The 19,762-nt window shown below is 37.7% G+C and overlaps 1 protein-coding gene across 5 annotated transcripts in view; it reads right to left on the reverse strand.

The window, feature by feature from the left end:
• Positions 1-352: 352 nt before the first annotated feature.
• The window catches only part of DCAF6 (DDB1 and CUL4 associated factor 6), a 73,248-nt gene continuing 53,838 nt past the window's right edge, over positions 353-19,762 (reverse strand). For all 5 annotated transcript variants that reach the window (XM_066571882.1, XM_066571881.1, XM_066571886.1 and 2 more), the window contains 5 exons: positions 9,646-9,784; positions 6,496-6,652; positions 4,891-4,979; positions 2,294-2,399; positions 353-801 (listed from right to left, as the gene is read on the reverse strand). In XM_066571882.1, coding sequence (XP_066427979.1) covers positions 737-801; positions 2,294-2,399; positions 4,891-4,979; positions 6,496-6,652; positions 9,646-9,784 — 556 coding nt within the window. In that variant the 3' untranslated portion in view covers positions 353-736. The remainder of the gene's footprint in view (positions 802-2,293; positions 2,400-4,890; positions 4,980-6,495; positions 6,653-9,645; positions 9,785-19,762) is intronic.

A 19,762-nucleotide genomic window follows, 5' to 3' on the forward strand; every position in this document is an offset into this window, starting at 1 on the left:
GTTCCCTAAATCCAGTGGAAATTAAGATGTACCTGCTGCTGTTGCAAAGGCAGACTCACAGATCTATCAGTGAAATCCAACTATTTCACAGCATTACAGACCCAAGCACAGGGAATGGGAAGTGACATTATACAACTGAGGGATAGAGAATTTTTGCCTACATAAGTGTGGGAAATGCAAGAATCAAGAGACACAGGGTCTTAAAAGTCCCCAGTGCTCACTGCAAGAAATAATTGTGTTTGTTACTTCACAAACACTGTAAGAAAGAATACAAATACTGCAAAGGCAGCAATGGGGTCGTAATTACAAGGTGATAAACCAATTGCTGCACAAAGAAAAACCAGAAAACTACTTAAAACAACCAAATCTTTTAATTAGAAAGCAACAAACATGCAAACAGCAGGTATAGAAATTTATTTGAACCAACGTTTTTACTATCATGAAAGTTACTTTAAAACATTGATCCAAGCTCTCACATTTGCTGTTTAAGGAAAATATTGCACTTGGCATCTTCTAGCACCCCTCATACATGGCAAAACATTTTAAAAACATTTTTGTTTATTTTAACTTGCACACTCTCCCCAAGTCATGCACACAGTCATTCAAAAAAAAAAAAAAAAGGTTAGGTTATCCAAAAGCAATACCTCAGAATTGCACTAAAGCTCTGTAAGGAAAAATATAATTAATGTCTTATACAAATTTCATTGACTTCCAGGTGCTCACACACAACTGTTGGTTACTCTTCATCTTCATTTTCATTTTCCTGGCCAGATCCTTCTGATCTGTCACCTTCCAATCGGTCTGCAAAACACAGATTTAGTAAAAAGAGCTTGAAAAATTTTCTTTTTCTGGTAAATATTTATTACATACTGTCTCCCTAGACTATTACACAATGGGATATAGCTGTGGGTTTAAGGGTAGAAGAAAGTCTGTGTGCACTTACAGCAGAGAGTGGGTAGAAATGTTACCACAAGAAAGGAGAAAAGGAGAAATGCCTTTAAGGATTTCCAGGCATGAAAGCAAAATCTGTGTACAAAAGGAAAAACCTTGTAGCTGCTGACTGGCTGTCAGCACAGAAAAGATGAATGCAAGTATAACATTAAAATGAGATGGTGACTACAAGGGACAGAAGGGCTGTGCTGGGGAGCTGAAACTACAATAGCTACAGTTAGAAATGTGAATAGTCCAGAAACTGGGGAATCTGCCTGTCACTTCAATACATCAGAAAAAGTGCCTTTGGATGTAAATAATTAGATAAGAGCAAATACAGAAATGTGTGAGGGAACATGACTGGCTCAAGACCAATCACTCACTCAAGCAACATGCTTGAGTCAGGTTTAGAAACACTCCACCCAGCCGTAATAGATTTTTGCTGAAATGTTGTAGCTGAAGTGTTGGGCAGTTCTTTTAGCATTTCACTCAGAAGAGAGAAGGACAACTGAAGGAAACACAGGGGCACGGAGGTGCAGCACTGGGCTGGACACATGGCACCCTCCTGGCTCCCAGGGCTCCCAGAGCAGCCAGAGGTGAGAGAGGAGCAGCAGCTGCCACCAGGCACAGCTTCCTCCACACCTCACCACTGCAAGCCACTGCTCTGCTCAGCCAGAGTCCCCATAATCACTATTTCCCATCACTTTCACCTTCATCTACAGGTCTGGTAGGTTTTTGCCCCATATGCCATGCCAGCCTCCCAAAACTTCATCTCCTTGCTTCCTACACAGTGTGTGATGTCTCTCCACTGTCCTCCATCTTCAGGGTTAACGCACTGCACTTGGCTTCTCCAGCACCAACGTCCAGTTCCCAGTGATGTTCTTCCATGCAACGCTCTTATCACCACTTTCAGCCCCATGGGAACTGGAGGGACATCCTGCTGCCCTGGGAGCAGCTGCCAGCAGCCTCAGCAATGCCTCTCACAGTCCTGAATCTTCACACCTTCCTTCACCCCATGACAACTCCCACAATCACAGCCACTTTATCTTACAGTTCATTCCAGTCCTCCCCAACAGTTTTCCCATCATACTCACTGAAAAGATGACTCCTAAAGAGAGTATTTTTCAACATCAAAAATCATATTTTGCTCTTTTTTTTTGAGATAAAAAATAACAGCTGTAAAGATGTAGCAAGTCTCACACCAAAGAAGCAATTCCTAAGTATTAAGAGCACTTTGAACAACCCATGAATCTTCTCACCAACCCCAAGTACAGCCACAGCCAGCTAAGGTCTTGATGATTTCCCAACCAACCTGCTATTTCATAGACCAGTGCTGTGGACAAGCTCTTCAGAAGTCTCTCACCTGCTCTTATGTGATTCAACGAAGCCAACATTCGTAGCATGAAGGAAGCTGGAACAGTGATGGTGTTTCTGGTCTCTTCCAGCATCAATTCATTACGAGTTATAACCTGGAGGCAGGGAAAGGAAAAAACCAGCATCAGAAATTAACACAGAATTATACTGCATTGATAGGGGTTTGTAGATACAAAGTTTCTGTGCAAACAGAAACCAAAATTACCATAAGGGAGCATTATTTTAATAATTGCTATTGAATACTGTTTTCTGGGGTAAGAAAAATCAGCCAGTGGACTCTGCCTGCAGGTGTCCAGTTATCTGTCTAAAGAATATTCCAGTAAGATCGTGGTTCCGTTGTCCACATGCATGGCAGATACTAAGATGAGTGACTAAGAAAAACTTCGGAAATCTTTCATGAAGTAAAGCAGATTGATGATAGAAAGAGCTGTTTCCAGATGGCAACTGTTGTAGAGAACAAAGTTCTAGCACCAGTGCTGGCCAAGAATGTGGGAAGGAAAAGAGATGAGGTTACCCTCAACTCCTACCTTCATGCTGCTTGAAACTTTTGGAGAAAATCCAAGGAACACAAGCCATTTCTATCCCACTTCAGGAACATTCTTTAGCTCCATAATTCTTTGTAAACAGAGCTACAGCTTGCCTCTAAATGACTTGAAAGAGCCAGCTCCTACTGTCTCATTTTCAAGGAAAAAAAATCCACTAATGAATACTTTTATTTCTCTTCCCTCATTCCTTCCTCATGGTAGTTCCTTGCCATCCTTCTTTCTTCCTCCATAAATTTTAATCCCACACTGTAGGTAATCCCAGTCAGCTTTTAGACTAGATTCTTTTGTTATCATTAAGCACAAGAATTTCTTTAGATGGAGACAAGTTATGACCATTTTTCAGTCTTTGCTCCCAGATCAGCTGCTGTAAGACAGGAAAATAATGAAATTCTTGTTCTCTCGGAGGCTCTTCAAGCCTGCTCCTCTTGTGAGGAACATGTTCTTGCAAATGTTTGCAGTTTCTTCTCCCTTCCCACCTCTTTCCTGTCATTCTCACCTGTTTGCCAGGCACTTGGCACAGCTGATCCCTCCCTAACAGAAGCAAACTGAGAAGGCAGCAGGCTGCTCTTTATTCCTCTGTCACCCCATATCTCTCCAGTACATCATCAATAACCCCCCTGACAACCTGGTGCTGAGGCTTTGTCTCCATTCAGAGGTTTTTTCTTATTCCCACTGTTTTTCCCTATTCACTAAGGTCATGGCCCCTTCTCAATTTTAAATACATTTCTGTATCTATATGGAACTTCCCTCAAACACTGTGTTTTCTCCTCAGACCCTCCCCCTTCTCTGGAAAATTCAGTTCAGGTACGTTGGACACTTGTTCCAGCCAAACTTAACATGGTGAGAACTATTTTATTGCTCTGAACATCTCCTGTCCCCTACATAGGTATGTCAATACAGGGAATAAATTAAAAAACAAAAACCATGGTTTTGTTATGCTGCAGTCAATTCTTCTGAAAGTTCTACATTTTCTATTACAGAAAACATAACTAAACGTCTAAATAATTTGCAATTATTAGAAATAAAGGAAGGGAACTAAAGTACAATAATTAATTTTAGCCCACATTTATATTTAGTAATACTTCTAAACCCCAAAGGCTCCAAAACATGTCATGACTAAAGCTGTCACACAATATGCAAGGAAGGGTCTCTTCGCTCAGTGCTAAAATAATGGGATAGGTTCAAAACTCACAAGTGGAAGGTTTGGGGTTTTTCAAGGGATGTGGGGTGGCTAAGGGTTGTGTGTTCCTCTTTGTTGAAAATATATTTAGCATTACTACAGAGTAATTAAATTATTTAAAAATCCCCAGTCTTCTCTATCTGTAGTGCCTAAGAGATTTCACAAAAAAAGCCCCCAACCTGACCACCCCATAACCAAATCTGTCCTATAATATTATTTACAGAAAACCATGTAACATTTTGATACATTGTGTTATGTAAATCACTCAAATATGATTATTCAGCAGTCAGCTATATGGTCACCCCAGGCCAGTTGCTATATCGAGTTATTGCTCTGAGGGCAACATGAAAATAATGAGTTACATAACTTCACATTGGACTTTTATAACTGATTGGGCTTGCAATGTTTGCTTTATTCCATGAAGTTCCCATGTGCAATCTTAACCTTTAAGCCCCTTTTATGCCACTGAATATTTAATAGGATTGATTTTTGTACTCTGTGCTGTTCTGTATATCTTTGTATTACCTTCAGTTTATTTCCTTCATTTATTTGTTTAGAGACAGGCACTATGTTCATTTATTAATTCCTGCCAGTTTTCCATCTATATCTGAGTGTTCACACTTCTTCCAACTCCTTTCATGTACATAATAGCAGATCATGTTATATAATTTCTAGGAGAGCTGAGGAAATGCAAAGTGCCAAGGATATAAAAGTCAGCTGTTCTGAAGGGCAGCTTTTTATTTGTAGCTCATTTGTTGAATATTAAATAACTCTGCTAATTCAAGATCAGTAATTTGTACCAAAGGCTTTTATAGAATTAAAGATAAAACATTACCATGAAAAAGGAGGAAAGGCTCTTACCTCATCTGCAAGTTTTCTGTTAAAAATCTTGGATTCTTCCAGTGGTGACCAAATTTTTATATCATAATCAATACCCGAAGAGGCCAGAACTAGAAGTAAAAACCAGTTATTCTAAATTACATGTGTTATGTTTATTGGTATTTTCTGCTCTTAAATGGGAGAAAAATATTTCACTTGAAGCACTTATTTGCAAATGTCAGATCTCATGCTGAACAGAGCTTGTAATTACCAAGTCTCCACATGAGGTCTGCTACATAGATTGTTTTTGAATCTATCTATATAGATATGAAGAAAACAAATGCAAACATCAAGAGCCCCCTGCTTTAAATTTGAAAAAAATCACCAAAATATATAAAAGATAGAAGCAAAAAGTAAGAGCAAACCCAGCCACTACTGATCCATTTCTGCTGATAAGTATATGCATTAATAACAAAGCTTTAGAATTTGTAGACCCAGTACAAAGGCAGAACCAAGATAATTTCAAATGTAGCTTTGATAATTTCAGTGAATTTAATGTAAATTTATTTGATACTTAAATATAAAGATTCAATGGATGTTGTTATAAATAAAGTATGAAAAATATGAAAATTTGCAGAACATTCTCTAGATCATTGCACAAAAGCCAACGGAGGAATTAAAATTCCATAGAAAGCTCTCAGTAACTGGGAAGCTGAACAAGAGTAACTGTCCTATAAGGAGGATGAGCTCTCTTAGTGACACCTTCAGAGTGTGACACAGTTCAACAAGACATCAGCAAAGCTACAGGGCACTTTGAAAGGTGCTTCCAAAGGAAGTATCCAACTCAGGACATGTACAAGAAGTCAATTTCAATAAAAAAGTTAAAAGGTCAAGGCTTACCCTATGTAGGACAGTATTCCATGTTCCCCCAAACTGTTTGAAAAACCCCCAGCCTCTTATAGTATTATTATAACATTTACTTGCTATTTTACTAATAGCTGACTCTTACTATACATCCAGGTAAGCTGTGAAAAAAAAACCAAACAAACCACAAATACTTTCTCTGACTGTGTCAGAGGCTAGAGGATGGTTCAGATTTCCCAGCTACATGTGATTCCTTCTACTGCTTTGGTCCATCTTTTCTATGAAGGATTTCCTCTAAACACAACTTAGTAGGATTTCTATGAATTTTATTAATTACTCTAATCTCACAATGCCAGTGTGAGGGACACACCCACTTCCACTGTATTTTTTGAATAGAGCCAAGTAGAGACCAGATTCCAATATAATTTCCAAGTATTGCTGGCATTTCAACAACCCTATATTTCCCTCATTAGTGTCATAGAAAACATTTTATGTGTTGAGGGCAGCAAAAAATTGAGATTCTTCTTATTACATCTGACAGTATTTCTATAAATTCTGTGCCAGGAGTAGTTTGATTTCAATAAATTTTTGCATAAGGAGGGATTTAAGGGCCAAAGGTCATTAGTAAGAGGCAAAATTAAAAGCACTATTATCTGAATTATATAGGGAAATATGAACAACATCTCATTAATCATTGCATTGCTCAGTTGAGACAGAGTTTAAGCCTGAAATGCTCTAGTGCAGATAAGCTGCATGTGCAGAGTGTGAGGATGCTGCTCTTACTGGGGTCAAAGGGGTGAGGCTGCAGGCAGTTCACCACGTGGTTGTCAGCCTCCAGCAGCATGAGGTGCTCAGCAGTGTGGCGGTCCCAGATGAAAATGTGGCCACAGTCTGAGCCACTCATGACAAAGTTGGATCCCCAAAAGTTGGCTTCCTTTATCTGCAAGAAAAGCAAAACTTTGTAAGACCCAGCCAGTGAAAAGAGCACACTCCTCTGTCTGCACTAACAGTGCTGCTGAAGGAAAGCTCAGCCCATGCAGAAATGAAATTGAAGAAATTTTAAAGGAAACATTTAAAGAAGAGTGATTTAAAAAATGAGAGTTCATGAGAGTTCAGAAAGGTTTAGATTTCCAGAGCAAAGTAGCTGCAAACAGGGAAAAAAAAAAAGGAGAGAGGAGTTGGGGCAGACTGAACAGTATGAAAATAAATGTCAGCAGATCCATCACTTTCTAAAGTCACAGAAATTATACTGGAGTCAGCGGTATGCAAAGGAATTTTTAGGAAAAGTTTGGCCAAGTTAAAGTTTGTGAAAGGCTAATCCCTGGGGGGGATTTTCCACTACAGAGAAACAGGAGATAAGACAGAAGCTTGTGAAACCTTCCTCAGAAATCCCTTCTGGTTTTACTCAGCATAGGACCTCAAAATAACCATTGTGAAATGATATAAATAATATAAAAATAACCATTGTGAAATGCTATCCCGTGTTCTCTACAGGTGAGAGGCTTGATGGGGTGGCAGAAGGAGAAGGGACATTGCTTCAACAACAGCCAGAAAACTCAGTCACAGACACGAGATGTGAGCTGAGAGCTCCACAACACCCTGGTGTTTGTGCTGCAGGAACAAGCCTGGAAGGCTGAAGTGTAGCCTTGTGTGTGGAATTGTTATTTTGAGAGCCAGCAGTACCTCCTACAAACTCTTTTAATTGACATACAAGGGGCAAGAGAGGTACCTGTACAAGCAGGAGCTGCCTGGGCAGCAGCTTGGATTCACACAGAGCCTTTCTAATGCTGGAAGTTCAGTTTGGCATTTAGGAGTAACTCCAGCATAAGGGACAGAATTTTGAGTTTGAGACTATTTACACAGAATCCTGCTACGAATTGTTTTCCAGGTAAGGCTCTAAAGAGGGCCATGCCTGGATCCTTACGTTTCTTTTGGCAGACTTCCATCAGAAAATGCCCTGAAGAGAAGGGCAGAGATGTTGCCTCGCTCTGTGCTTTGCCTCAGCTACCTTGATACAGATTCATTGGTAAGTTGAACCCTTATGCTGTTAGAAATATGTGGTTTATTTCCAGCATTAGTATGCCCAGTTTTAAATTTCAGGCTTGGTAGATCTTTGTCTATAGAATATGTCCCAATGACTGCAGTCAGTGCAATAAAGTCATCCTGATGTCTAAAAATAAACCAGAGAAGCTGCATTCCTGTAATGAATTCTGATGTATTAATCTTTCAGCAGCTTTTGTCTTATAGCTCCTTTTAATACGTATTTTCATTATCCTGTTACATCTAGATTATCCCCAAGAATAAAAAAATTAATTTTCTACTTTAATTTTCAATCATGATCTCTTCCTGTGTCCTGTGTATTCTCTTACTCATACTTCTCAATACTCATAAAGCCTAATTTTAGCACCCCAGAAATGAACAGAACTGAAATTTACATTTAAAAATTGTGGTTTTCAAACATTTCTAAAAGTCACTGTTTTAAAAGCAGGACTATAAAAAATGTAAGATTGCCAAATTAAGTTTTTAAAAGTAAGGAAGAACCAGAATCATTCCATTTGCTTGCATAACCTTAATTCACTATATATGCATATACACACACCCATATATATGTATGTACATGTAAAAATTATATACATATATATAAATGGTTCATATAATTGACAACACAACTTTATCCCTGGGCTGCTCAGGTGTGTGGAAACAAAGCTTTTTTAAGCTGTCTCCTTCATAAATTTGAAAGGGAAAAATCATTAGCTCTTCCCTTGCAGGAATGAGGGCATTACTCAAACCAGCAGATCAAAAAGAAGTTTGCAACCATAGAGACCAACAGGGAAAACAAAATTACATTTTCTTTTATTCTGTGCATTCCTTGCCATAGGTGCTTGTGTGAAACAAAAGTAAAAAGACCAACCCACATCCCCAAGAAACCAAACAACAAAATCTGTTAAATAATCTGGATATTAACAATTATGCAGAAACTGAATTAAGCCTTAGATGAACTCACTTTTAGTATCTTTTAACCACAAAGTGCCTGATGCCAGGACTTTTAAACTAATCAGGGTTTGATCAATGCAAATACATTTCTGAAATACAGTGCAAAACTCCTTGTCATTAATCAAAGTGTATTCTAAACCCCGTTGCTTATGTAGACTGAAATAGGTATTTAGTCGAGCATTTTTCCCAGTGTAATCAAAGCTATTCACACAAAACCTAGAAAATGGCTTTTTGGGGGTAAAGGGACTACTCCTCACATCAGCTGCAAAATAACACACCAGCTATTTCTGCAAAATACCACCTAGAACTCAGAACTTCACATGTTCAAAATATTGCAAAAACCAGACAGAAGAAATAGCAAGGAAAGTAGCATCTGTTTTTCATGTACCATTGCTTTACGAACACAATAACTGCGTTTTTCTTAAAATACAGGATTTTGTTTGAATCAGACGAGGCATCTAGTAGCTAAATTATAATTTAATAACTAGCACTCCTTCCTTTTTTTAATTCAGAGATGTTAAGGTTCTTCAAAACTCCAATTTGATCCTCACTTTCCCTTCCAGGCTCTTCAAATTGAAAGATTAAATAATAATTTTGAACAGCTTGGAAGAGAAAGTGAGGATTAAATCATAATTTGGAAGGTAGGCACATTTTATGCCACATAAGCTGAGAGAGAAAATGAAAAAGAAGAAAAATACCCCAAATTTCAACAGATGTTAAGGGGAGAGAGTCTTAAACTCAGGAGTATTTCAATGCCTTTCACAGTGACACGGGTCACACTAATTTTTATTTTCACAGAGCCAATTCTGTGCCTTCTAAGTGAGCACAGAAGCCAGAGCGCTTACAGAGAATCCCCAGACCCTTTCTGGCAAGGCCAGCAGGCGCAGCTGCCCTGGGTGAGCCCATGAAGCCCCAGCCCCCAAGCCCCAGAGGCTGTACCATGGTGCGGGAGTTGCGGTGCCCTTTGTAAACCATCTTTATCAGGGGCCGCCTGATATTCAGCGTCTCCAGCTCCTCCATCTCCTTCCTCTCCTTCCTCCTCCTGAAGAGCTCCTGGATGCGGGCCACAGCAGATCGTCTGTGAATCCAGAGAGAGCAGCACTGAGAGCCCCTGCCCAGGCACTGCAAGGGGCTCCCAAACATCAGCATTAGGCACTCCACCACATTCTCCATGAGTTTGACACAGACATCAGCATAATCCCAACTGTAAAATTACAGACGTGAATTTTTCCATCCTGGCGTACAACAAGAATAGCATGCAAGACAGTGGAATGTCAAGTGATGCCAGGTTTTATTCCCCCTCTGTAGAACAAACTTCAGCTGCTGGCAAAATTCACATGCTATTTTATTTTCATCCTCCACCTATACCGAGGTAGCAAAATTCTGAAGTGAAAAAAAAAATCTATGCCAGAACAGAAGTTTTTAAATTTTAAAAAGCCATTAAGGATCCAATGTGTCTCTCAGAATGATTTGGTTTTTTATAAGATCAAAAAAAATTTTAAAAAAATCTATGCCAGAACAGAAGTTTAATTTTAAAAAACCATTAAGGATCTAATGTGTGTCTCAGTGTGATTTGGTTTCTCATAAGATTTTGTCCAATGTATTTCTTGTCAATACTTCTCTATGATGACTCAAGATTTAGACAGCTTTTAGGAAGTTCCTACTAAGGAAAAGATATTTGAGATCAATTATTGGAGCACCTATCCCATATGTTAGCAGTAAAGTTTACAGCTGGAGATTTCCCAAAATAACAGAGGAAAAAACAAAAGCCAAATTATACAATTTGTTTTGTGAACGTTTAATTCCAGGAACTTATAATTTTATTAATCTGTGAAAAGACCTTGGTGTCAAATTTTTCCTGTTTAGTTGTTCAGTTTGCAGATCCCCATAATTCAGCTATGACCAGACAGTCACATCTCAGTTCTTTTTCTTCTGTCATTCCTTGCCATTATTAGCTTTTGAGGTCCTGAACAAAGTCCAAGGGGAATGTCACTCTCAAGAGGAAGCAGGTACAGATTTTAGCAGAATGCAAGGAGTGAAACTATTACAGCAATTTATATGATCCTAAAAATTAAATGGATCCAAGAACCTCACTACACTGCTGCCAGAAAGTAGCCTGAATTTGTTTTTAAGTAATCTTTTCCAGTGTTTTAGTCACTGATCCTGGAGACCCCAGCAACAAGTCCTCTACTCCAGAAAAAACCCCCACCAGATCTATCTCATCACTAGTTCTCTCAGCCCGTGATCTGATTAGATTTTTGTCCATTTTTTGCCACAGGAGAAAGTTGCACCAAAAAGTTAAGGTGAAATAAATGTTATGCTACAGCTAAGCAAAGAAGGAGAAGGAATGTAAGTCATTAATGCAAATTTATTTACTATAAAAACAAATAAACCAACAAACCACACACTGTTTTACTAAGACAGATCACCTAATACAGCTAAGCTTTCAAAATAAATTTTAATACTTTTTTTATAGAAACCAGAAGATTTTTGAAAGCACCAGCCAATAGATCCATTTAACAGTGTGCTATTTATTATAATACATTTCTTAGATGTTTGCCTAGCAAACAGCACCAGAAAAAGTAGACTACTACTTCCTTTGTGAGAGTTTTCTATCCTTTCAATCCCCAGACAATTTCCTCGTTCATCTTTTTTATACTACAGTAAATAAACACACTATATTTTTTAGTTATTCCTTCTAATATGCCGAGTTTCAACTTTAATCTTCAACAGATTTAAGAGGGTTCTTCACAACATCTTCATACAACAGAGGGGTAAAAAAAGAAGCCTATGTTTTTATCTACTGTGCTTTCAAGATCACTGAGTTATTCTCCTCACCAGTTTCCTTCTACATAAAGGTAAAAGGGTGACAGGCTGCATCAAACACTTACAGAAACTTCAAACCATTATTTGTGCAGATTTGGGTTTTACTTCCTTTTAAAAAAAGATGGGGTTTGTGTGAGAAAGTAAAAGCATCTATCATTTACTGTGATTCCTTTTTGTAATTTTGGTGCATTTATTTACCTAAATTAATTAAAGATGTGCAGTGAAGAGGCTGGGAAGTTAAATATCATTAGGACTGAGAGAGCAGTAGACTTGTCCAGCTGTATCAGAAGGGTTACTTGCTGGACAGCAGTAACAGGTCTTGGGATTAGAAGATAATATTAAAGTTGCTAATTGGTAAAGCAAAGTAGTTTCTTGCACAATTTTTCATCCAAACATCTCTATGAAAATTGATCTTCTCCTCTCCATTTCCCTAGGCTGAAATATGCAGACATTACAAAAAAACCTCAGTACTACTCAGCAATCAGAATCATGCATTTTTAAATAAGAGCAGAAGCACAGAAGCAATTTTGGTTAAAACTGTCTTTCAACTAAATGGAGCTCTGAATTTAACCTCCTCATTTGGGGCCTCATTTTAAAAGGCAGGAGTGGATTTCTATTTAGTTATCTTGGAAGCCAATGATTACCTTCACCAGGGAGAAGGCAGCCAAGCACACACAGCTGTCATACTGGGATTGAGCCCTGGAGAAAGCAAGAACATGGCAGAGGCAAGTCTGCTCCAGAAAACATAAATATGAGCCCAATTTAGTGACATTTCAGAACATAGAACATTACAGGAAAAAGCCTTCTCTCTGAGAGATATTACTTATTGACAACTACAGATTTTCTGTAATTATTTTTAAGTCATACACGCACAAGAATTTTAAAATCTGACATAGCTGTTTTCATTTGTATTTGTGATGAGCAATTCCCGTCTTTGCCAACACAAACACAGAAGCAGCCTCATCACTTGGAGCATCAGTGGGTACAGAAGTGTGCTGTGCAATTTGAGCTGTTCTGAGGTCAGCTTGAGCTGAGCCTGGCTGAGAGCTGCTGCTTCCCTTCCACACTGCTCTTCCAAGCACAGAATGTCAGAGAATGGAATTTATGCACATTGTGTTGGCACTCCTCAGGCAACCCCATCAATGGGTACAGCTCTAGGAAGTATTCACAGAGCACTGCTTTTCCTCTTATGATCAGCCAGGTTTAAAGTCCTCCAAGTTAATAGTTGTAATTAATTATCAAAAGTCCATTTAAATTAAGACAGAGATGAGTGGAAAAGGGATTCAGAAGTGCAGACATATTTTTTTAGTTAAAAATAGGTTTAAGATAGACAAACAAAAAAACAAACCCACAAAAATCCTGTGATGCAAACTGATCCATATTATAAATGGAGAAAAATGGAAAATATGTATACACATAAGCTAAGTCTTAAAATATATAAGTTGTCACAGAGGGTGTTTTCTGTATATTTAGAAGTTCTGAAGCATAATGAGAATTTTTTTCAAAACAAGAATCTGTACAATTTGCACAATTAAATATCTGGTTCGTTTGTTAAAGGACAATAATGTAGTGGCTGCCATAAAACTCATTTGGTACCTGAGATAACCCTGCTTCTTCCAAACACCATTATCCAGCCTGATAATGGTCAGTCTCCTGAGCTCAGCTGGGTGCAGAGATCATGTCTCCCTGCTTCCTTGCTCCATCCCTCTTGTCTCAGCTCTGCACTGAGAATTGAGCTTACTATTGATTCCTTCAGTACTGAGGATTTTTTTCACTTCCCAAGTTACCAAATGTACTCACACACAGACAAACATGGTCTATTTTTCATAGTAGACAGCTTTGGGCTGGAAGAGACCTTAAAGATTATCCCCCAAGCCCCTGCCAGGGACAGAGACATCTTCCACTGGACCAGTGCTGAGGACCACAAACCCTGATTCCTTCTCTTGAGCTCTCTGATTTTAACATCTTATTTTTTATCCACTCTTGTTGCCACCTTCTCTTTTGCACTGTTTTCCCTATACAAAACAATTGCAGAGAACCTAAGGCTTATAACCATTAACTTAGGTGTTATTTCTCCAGTGCCTTATGGTCATTTGGACAATGCTCTCAGGCACGTGGTGGGATTCTTGGGGAATTCCTGGTGGGATTCCTAGACTCAGTTGTGGGTCCCTTCCAACTCAGGGCATTGCATGATCCTGATATTATTTGTGTGTGCATCTAAACCACTGCAGCAAACTTTGATCCAGGTCTGGCATTTCTTCATTGATCCTGTAAAAAGGAATTCACTTGCCAGCTACCACTGATCTGCCCAAGAATTCCAAAGGCTTGTCTTTGGAAATATACCACCATATTAAAATAGATTCCTTGACTAAATGCCAACATTTGATTATATTTCTGATACTGATTAATTCCTTTAGGAGCCTCTGAACCTGTGGAAGAGATTTACTGCTGCTGTCAAATTTCAAGCATTAAGACAGCTCAGTACCAAAGGCAAAACCATCCTGTTAACAGCATACTGACACTACCCCTAAAGCCCAAGTTATTTCACTGTTGATCATACAAAACCAAATGTTTACTGTAATGCTCTCCTAGGTAATTTCCCAGCTTTCAAACACAATCAATGTTTAAACTATTCTCAGTTACAATAGATTTAAAAAATTTCACCTGATATGCTGATGAATGATGATGAAAAGCAGAGAAAAAAGACTGATAAAACATTCTATGCTGAATGCATCATTTATTTTATATTAAATTTATAGCAATATGAAACTAATATTCCCCTGGGCTGTGCTGAAGAGCTAAAGAACTCCTTGGTAAGCATGCTGAATATATAAAGAATGCCTACTGTAAAATTTCGAGTACAAACAGCAAAGATTCCTGAACCTCTAAGAAAGCTGACGAGTTAAATCCAGGTATTCCAATTGCAGCTAAGATGAAAATATAAGACAAAGAAATACAGATCTGCACCATTTTCCTGGAGGCATTTAAAATAGAAGACTCAGGCTCAGTCCTTTATGGAACCTCATCCTGCACCTTTGCCTTTTCAGCCACAGAAAGCCAAGATGTTCATTTTCATCATTGTAACAACTTTGGGCCATTTCCCTTCTAGATGGCCTCTGGCTGGAATCACAGCAGAGAGTTTCTCCCTCTTACAGCATGTGGCCAAACACAATTACCCAAGTTGCCTCATATGTTCTTACAACTGCTTCCCTCAAGTATTTCAATGAAGAATATGAGATCAAGTGATTTTTTTTTCATTTAACTTCATTAAAAGCAATATTGTGTAAAATTTAGCATCTATCTTTCTAAATGTGTATTACCCAATATAGCTCTAATAATCATGCTTAGTTCCATAACCTTGTTCAGGCAAAAAATATAAATGGTTTTTGATCCAGGTAGTCTTATATTTTTGTCCAGAACTGGATGTTCTCTACTACCAGACAAAGCAAGTCAGCAGTAGCCCATGCAAATATAAGTCGTTCCTCAGCAGCTCAATTAAAAAAAAGGAATATTTCTTTTCACAAGCTACACACTTTTCAAATTCCATTAATTTCTATGGCACACGATAAAAATGTTAATAGGTTGTAAAATGTATACACTATCATTTCTTTTCAATTTCCATGCAACACATGCAGCTAAATATAACTCAAGCAATATGCTCTGTAATTCATAGCATTTGAAGTACAGCAATTCTTAAAATGCCAGTTAGATATGAAAAACCAGAACCTGATAAATCCAATATATGGCAATAAAAAGGAGGAGGGAAGGAATAAAATAATTAATTACCTCATTATTCTATCACCTATCGCTGTTCCTCTGATATTATATCTAGTAAAGGGAATAACAACTGAAGTCATTCACAAATGCTAGGTACCATGTTTTTCAAAGGTTAGCATCTCTTACAAAATGTGCTCTATGAATTCCAACTGAGAAGGCTCCTTCCCAGTGTATGAGTCAGTATATGAGACTACTTGTATTTCAGCAAAAATAGTATTCAGATTATATAACAGTACACAAAGTTATAAAATGCAGTAAGTCTTCATAGATCACAGCAGCTGTATCATCATTTCCATTTTACATTTGTACTTCTTTAATTTTAACCTTAGTTAAAGCTAGTTGTAGCTTTTTCCAGGCTTAGCCTCCGCCCCCAGATCAACTTCAAAGTCCAAACAAAATTAATTCAGTCATTTAAGTAGGAAATCAGCCCTCAGAGAGCTGTTTTGACTAATTTGTAAAAATTAAGATCAATCCATTAAAAACTGCACTCTCTGTGTATGAAGAACATTTTGCACAGATTTTTTTTTTCTCCCCTCCCACAGAATACAAGATACCACCCTCTTTTTGAACTAAACATAGTGGGTCCAGAAAGTTTTAAAGGAGAAATGCCCTTGCATATGTCCAGACTGAAAGACCTGCATATGCTGTCTTATTTGTCAGAGAAGGCACCTTTTCCTGGGGATTCCCTAAAATGCACAGGAGGTTATTTACTCTGGTGAGTATCTGGCTAAACTGCTCTGCTGTACAGAAAAGGTTTTAATTTTTTTTTTTCATTTTAAAATATTCTGTGCACTTCCTTATCCATTTTGTTAAAAAGAGCATGCATTGACTGGCCCAACAACATGAAAAAATGAAATAACTGCTTAATTTCTTCTAGTCACTTGTGAAGACCATTCCTACAGTGATATTCAGTGGCTACAGAAATGCTGTTGCAAAATATCAGATGTCACATTCTCAATTATTTATTTTAAAGAAATGTTCTTCTGTGTCAAAACTCTTCCTAGCTGACTCCTAGTCAACATTCAGCTGACTTAGTCAATCAAAGGATCATGGTGTTTCTCCACATTTTGCTGCTACTATTTAAAGTCTTTTTCAAAATATTAAAGCAAGTGCAGACTTTGCCCAGTCCTTCCTGATAGCTCAGTTCCAGGTTAGTTGGTGAGAAACCACCTATCCTCATTATGTTTTGAGATTTATAAGTATGCACAATATGAGATTGTTTGAGAAAAAGATCAAACCCTCAGCTTGAAAACATTACAACTACAAATAATATTCAAATAATGGAAGCCTTGTACAATTAGATTTGCAAAATAAACAATCTTTTTTAGTAAATCTGAAATCTACATCCATCTTAGTAAAAATAAGGTGAGATGCAGCAGGAAGTTCTCAATTTATTTAGAGCTCTGTTTAACAGAGCTATCAGAAGGGTATTTCTGCCACTTTTTTTCCTTAAGAGGAAGCTACAGATCATGATTTTCAGAGTACAGAATCAGAAATCCACCCTTCTTTTTCAGTGGAGAAAACTGTACTTCACAGTGGAAAAATGACTCAGGCAGATTCCTTTATCTGAATTTCTCAACCTGTAGAGCATTCTGCTCAATGTAAACAAGAGCTATTCGGTTTATGAGAAAACACAGCCTAAAGAAAAACAAATTGATTGTAGACAAAGCCAATAATGCTACATATTGGAAAAGCCTTATTAGTCAAACATTTTTTTTGCATTCTGTCTCAGAAGGCTACAACAGTCTTTTAAAAATTTTTTGTCCTATAGAAAAATGAAACTTTTTTCCTTCATTACATAAAATATGTTCACAAAAGGTAGATTATTGCAGGCTAGTCTTTCTTCTTCAGAAAAAAAAAATAAAACACAGCAAAACCAAACCTACAACAAAAAAGACCAAAGCAGCTCCCCTTAAGTATTCTACTGAGAAAAAAAAAATCTACTTTATTACTCAGATATTATTGCCATTAATTATCTTATAAGATGACGCATTGGAAAGTAAAGCATTAGATAAACTCGAAAAAAATGAGATTTAGTAAAGGAATTGTTAGATAACACAATTTACTGAGTGAGGAAAGAGAAAAGAAGCCTACAGAAAGCATCCTGGAGGAGTAGAGCTCCAGACCTGCAGGCAATTTTGTGCCAGTATTGCTACTGGTCCTTGAGCAGGGTGTAGGAATGGAATCATGCAGCACATTGAGGGTGGGGAACTTATTAATAGAGGGGACTGTAGGGCCTTGAGAAAAAGAAAATCAGCAGTATAAAATTGAGTTATACACCTGAAGCTTCCTTCTGGTGAAAGGGAACACTGATTAATTATGGAATAACAAAGTAGGGAAGAGTGCAGGGTGCAGAGCTTCTGTCTGACCACAAGCCCTCACTGGAACAGTGACAGGCAAGAGAGGAGGAGGGCACAGCCCCAGCTCATTGTGCTCTGAGAATCCTCTCTAGACCAAAAGTAACAACCACAGAATTACTCCAGCAAAACCCAAACAGTGCAGGGGGCTGGGCTACCACATTCAGGCAAAAAGTGAAACATGAAGAGGAGACAGAAACCAGCATGATGGCAGGAAACCCATGAATTTTTACTGCTAAGAGTGAGAAAAATTTGGCACTCAGTCTAAGGAGACAAAACCTGAAAATGGACAGGATGAACACCATTCAATGATGAGCACTGGGTGTAAAAAATTATTTCAATCAAAACAGAATGTTAGCACAGAACAAAATGACCAATTTTAGTTCATGTATACCCAAGGTAGCAGCAATGCTTTGAGTTAGCTTCCTACTCATTAAGGGACATGGGGGATTTTATATAAATTTGATCAGTTTGTGAAAGGGATTTTAGGCTATAACAACTGCCATAGTACTACTAGAGAGAACTTCCAGTTCCTTTCACTCTAATAGGAGATGTAAATACTAAGAGGGCTTAGAGCTATAGCTTTTAGGACCATCAGTGTCTGCTTCCTTTCTGGAAATCCACATTCCTTTGAGCATATACAGGATGTCTTACTTTTCCTTAATATCTCAGACTGCATTTGGAAACTCCTGAAACCTGAAGAATAGGAGGGAATATAATGCTCAGTAGCTAAACTGGAGAACTTCACTGCTTCCACACACACAAAAGCAGAACAAAATGATCTGGTCAGGTATCAAACCTGAGCAATGAAAGCCTGCAGGAAATCCTAAACCAACACTGACTACAAAGCAACTTTTTTTCAAATTTTATTTGGGGGGAGAATAAGGGAGCAGGGGACTGCATAAAGGATTTTAATGATATCATTCATTTGGCTGAATGATCTTTCCTAGGAGATAAATTTAAACTGTTACAGGAAAAAATCTCACTGCACAGAGAGGAAAGGAAGCATGTCAGATAAATTGTAACTTCATTTAGGATGTCCCCACAAGTGGGAAATGGTAACAGCTGTGTGATACCTGGAAGTGTAATTCTTATCACATTGCAACAGAAACTATTACATTGTAGAGACAACATGGTGCATGAAGAGAAGCTATGAATCCTGCTTGAAAATGGAGATGGGATTAAAATTGCAGGGCTTTTCACAGCTTGCTCTTCAATCACTGGATCATAATGAACATTTGCTCTGCAGGGGAAAATATTTCTGCCATTCCATATCTGCCTACAAATACTTAGTACTGCATGGAAAGTTAATGGGTTAACACAGAATCTGTGTATATTGGCTTCTTCATAAAAACTGTCATTTAGTGAGCAGAATTACTTGTGCTTTGTAATAAACAACCACTGACTGTTCTTTTTTCCACTACTGACAACGTGCTGGCTTACCATTTCTATTTTAACTGCAAATTATTCAAAACCTTCTCTAGAAATAGCTATTAAATTCTTCCTGATTTCCTAATGAATACATATTGTAAATTCCTGTGAAGAATCTTCATTGCCAGCATAAGAAATTAATAGCAATGTCTTTGAACAGGAGTAAAGCAAAGGTATGTGACATGAGGTTAAATTACATCTAAAGCTAGTAAAAAGGTATTGTATGAAGTCTAACAACAGAAATGTTGCTTAAATAATTTTATAGTTTTGAAATTAGTGAAGAAAGGTATTAAACCAACAATAGCAAATTGAGGGTTCAGTTTACTGAATGATCAAACAACTATGTACAGCTCTTCATATAAAAAAGCACAAAGCTTACTAAATGCATCTTTTATTCATGGTAACAGCCAGCCTACCTTTTTTTTAACTGACATACATAGTAATATTTAATAACCAACAAAAGGAAAAGGATTACAGTTTCTCTTTCAGAGAAAAAGAAGAATGAAAAATTGAACACATGAGTTTTAATATATGTACTACAAACACACCATTGCTACACAAGAGCAGTTAAAAGCTCTTGCTTTGCCAGAATAAGAGCACCTAAAGTATAACTAAAGAAAATGTAGGTCCATGTCCCCAAATTTATGAACTTTCTACACTTATGA

This window comes from Molothrus aeneus, chromosome 2 (assembly GCF_037042795.1).
Source record: "Molothrus aeneus isolate 106 chromosome 2, BPBGC_Maene_1.0, whole genome shotgun sequence".
Taxonomy (NCBI): Eukaryota; Metazoa; Chordata; class Aves; order Passeriformes; family Icteridae; genus Molothrus; species Molothrus aeneus.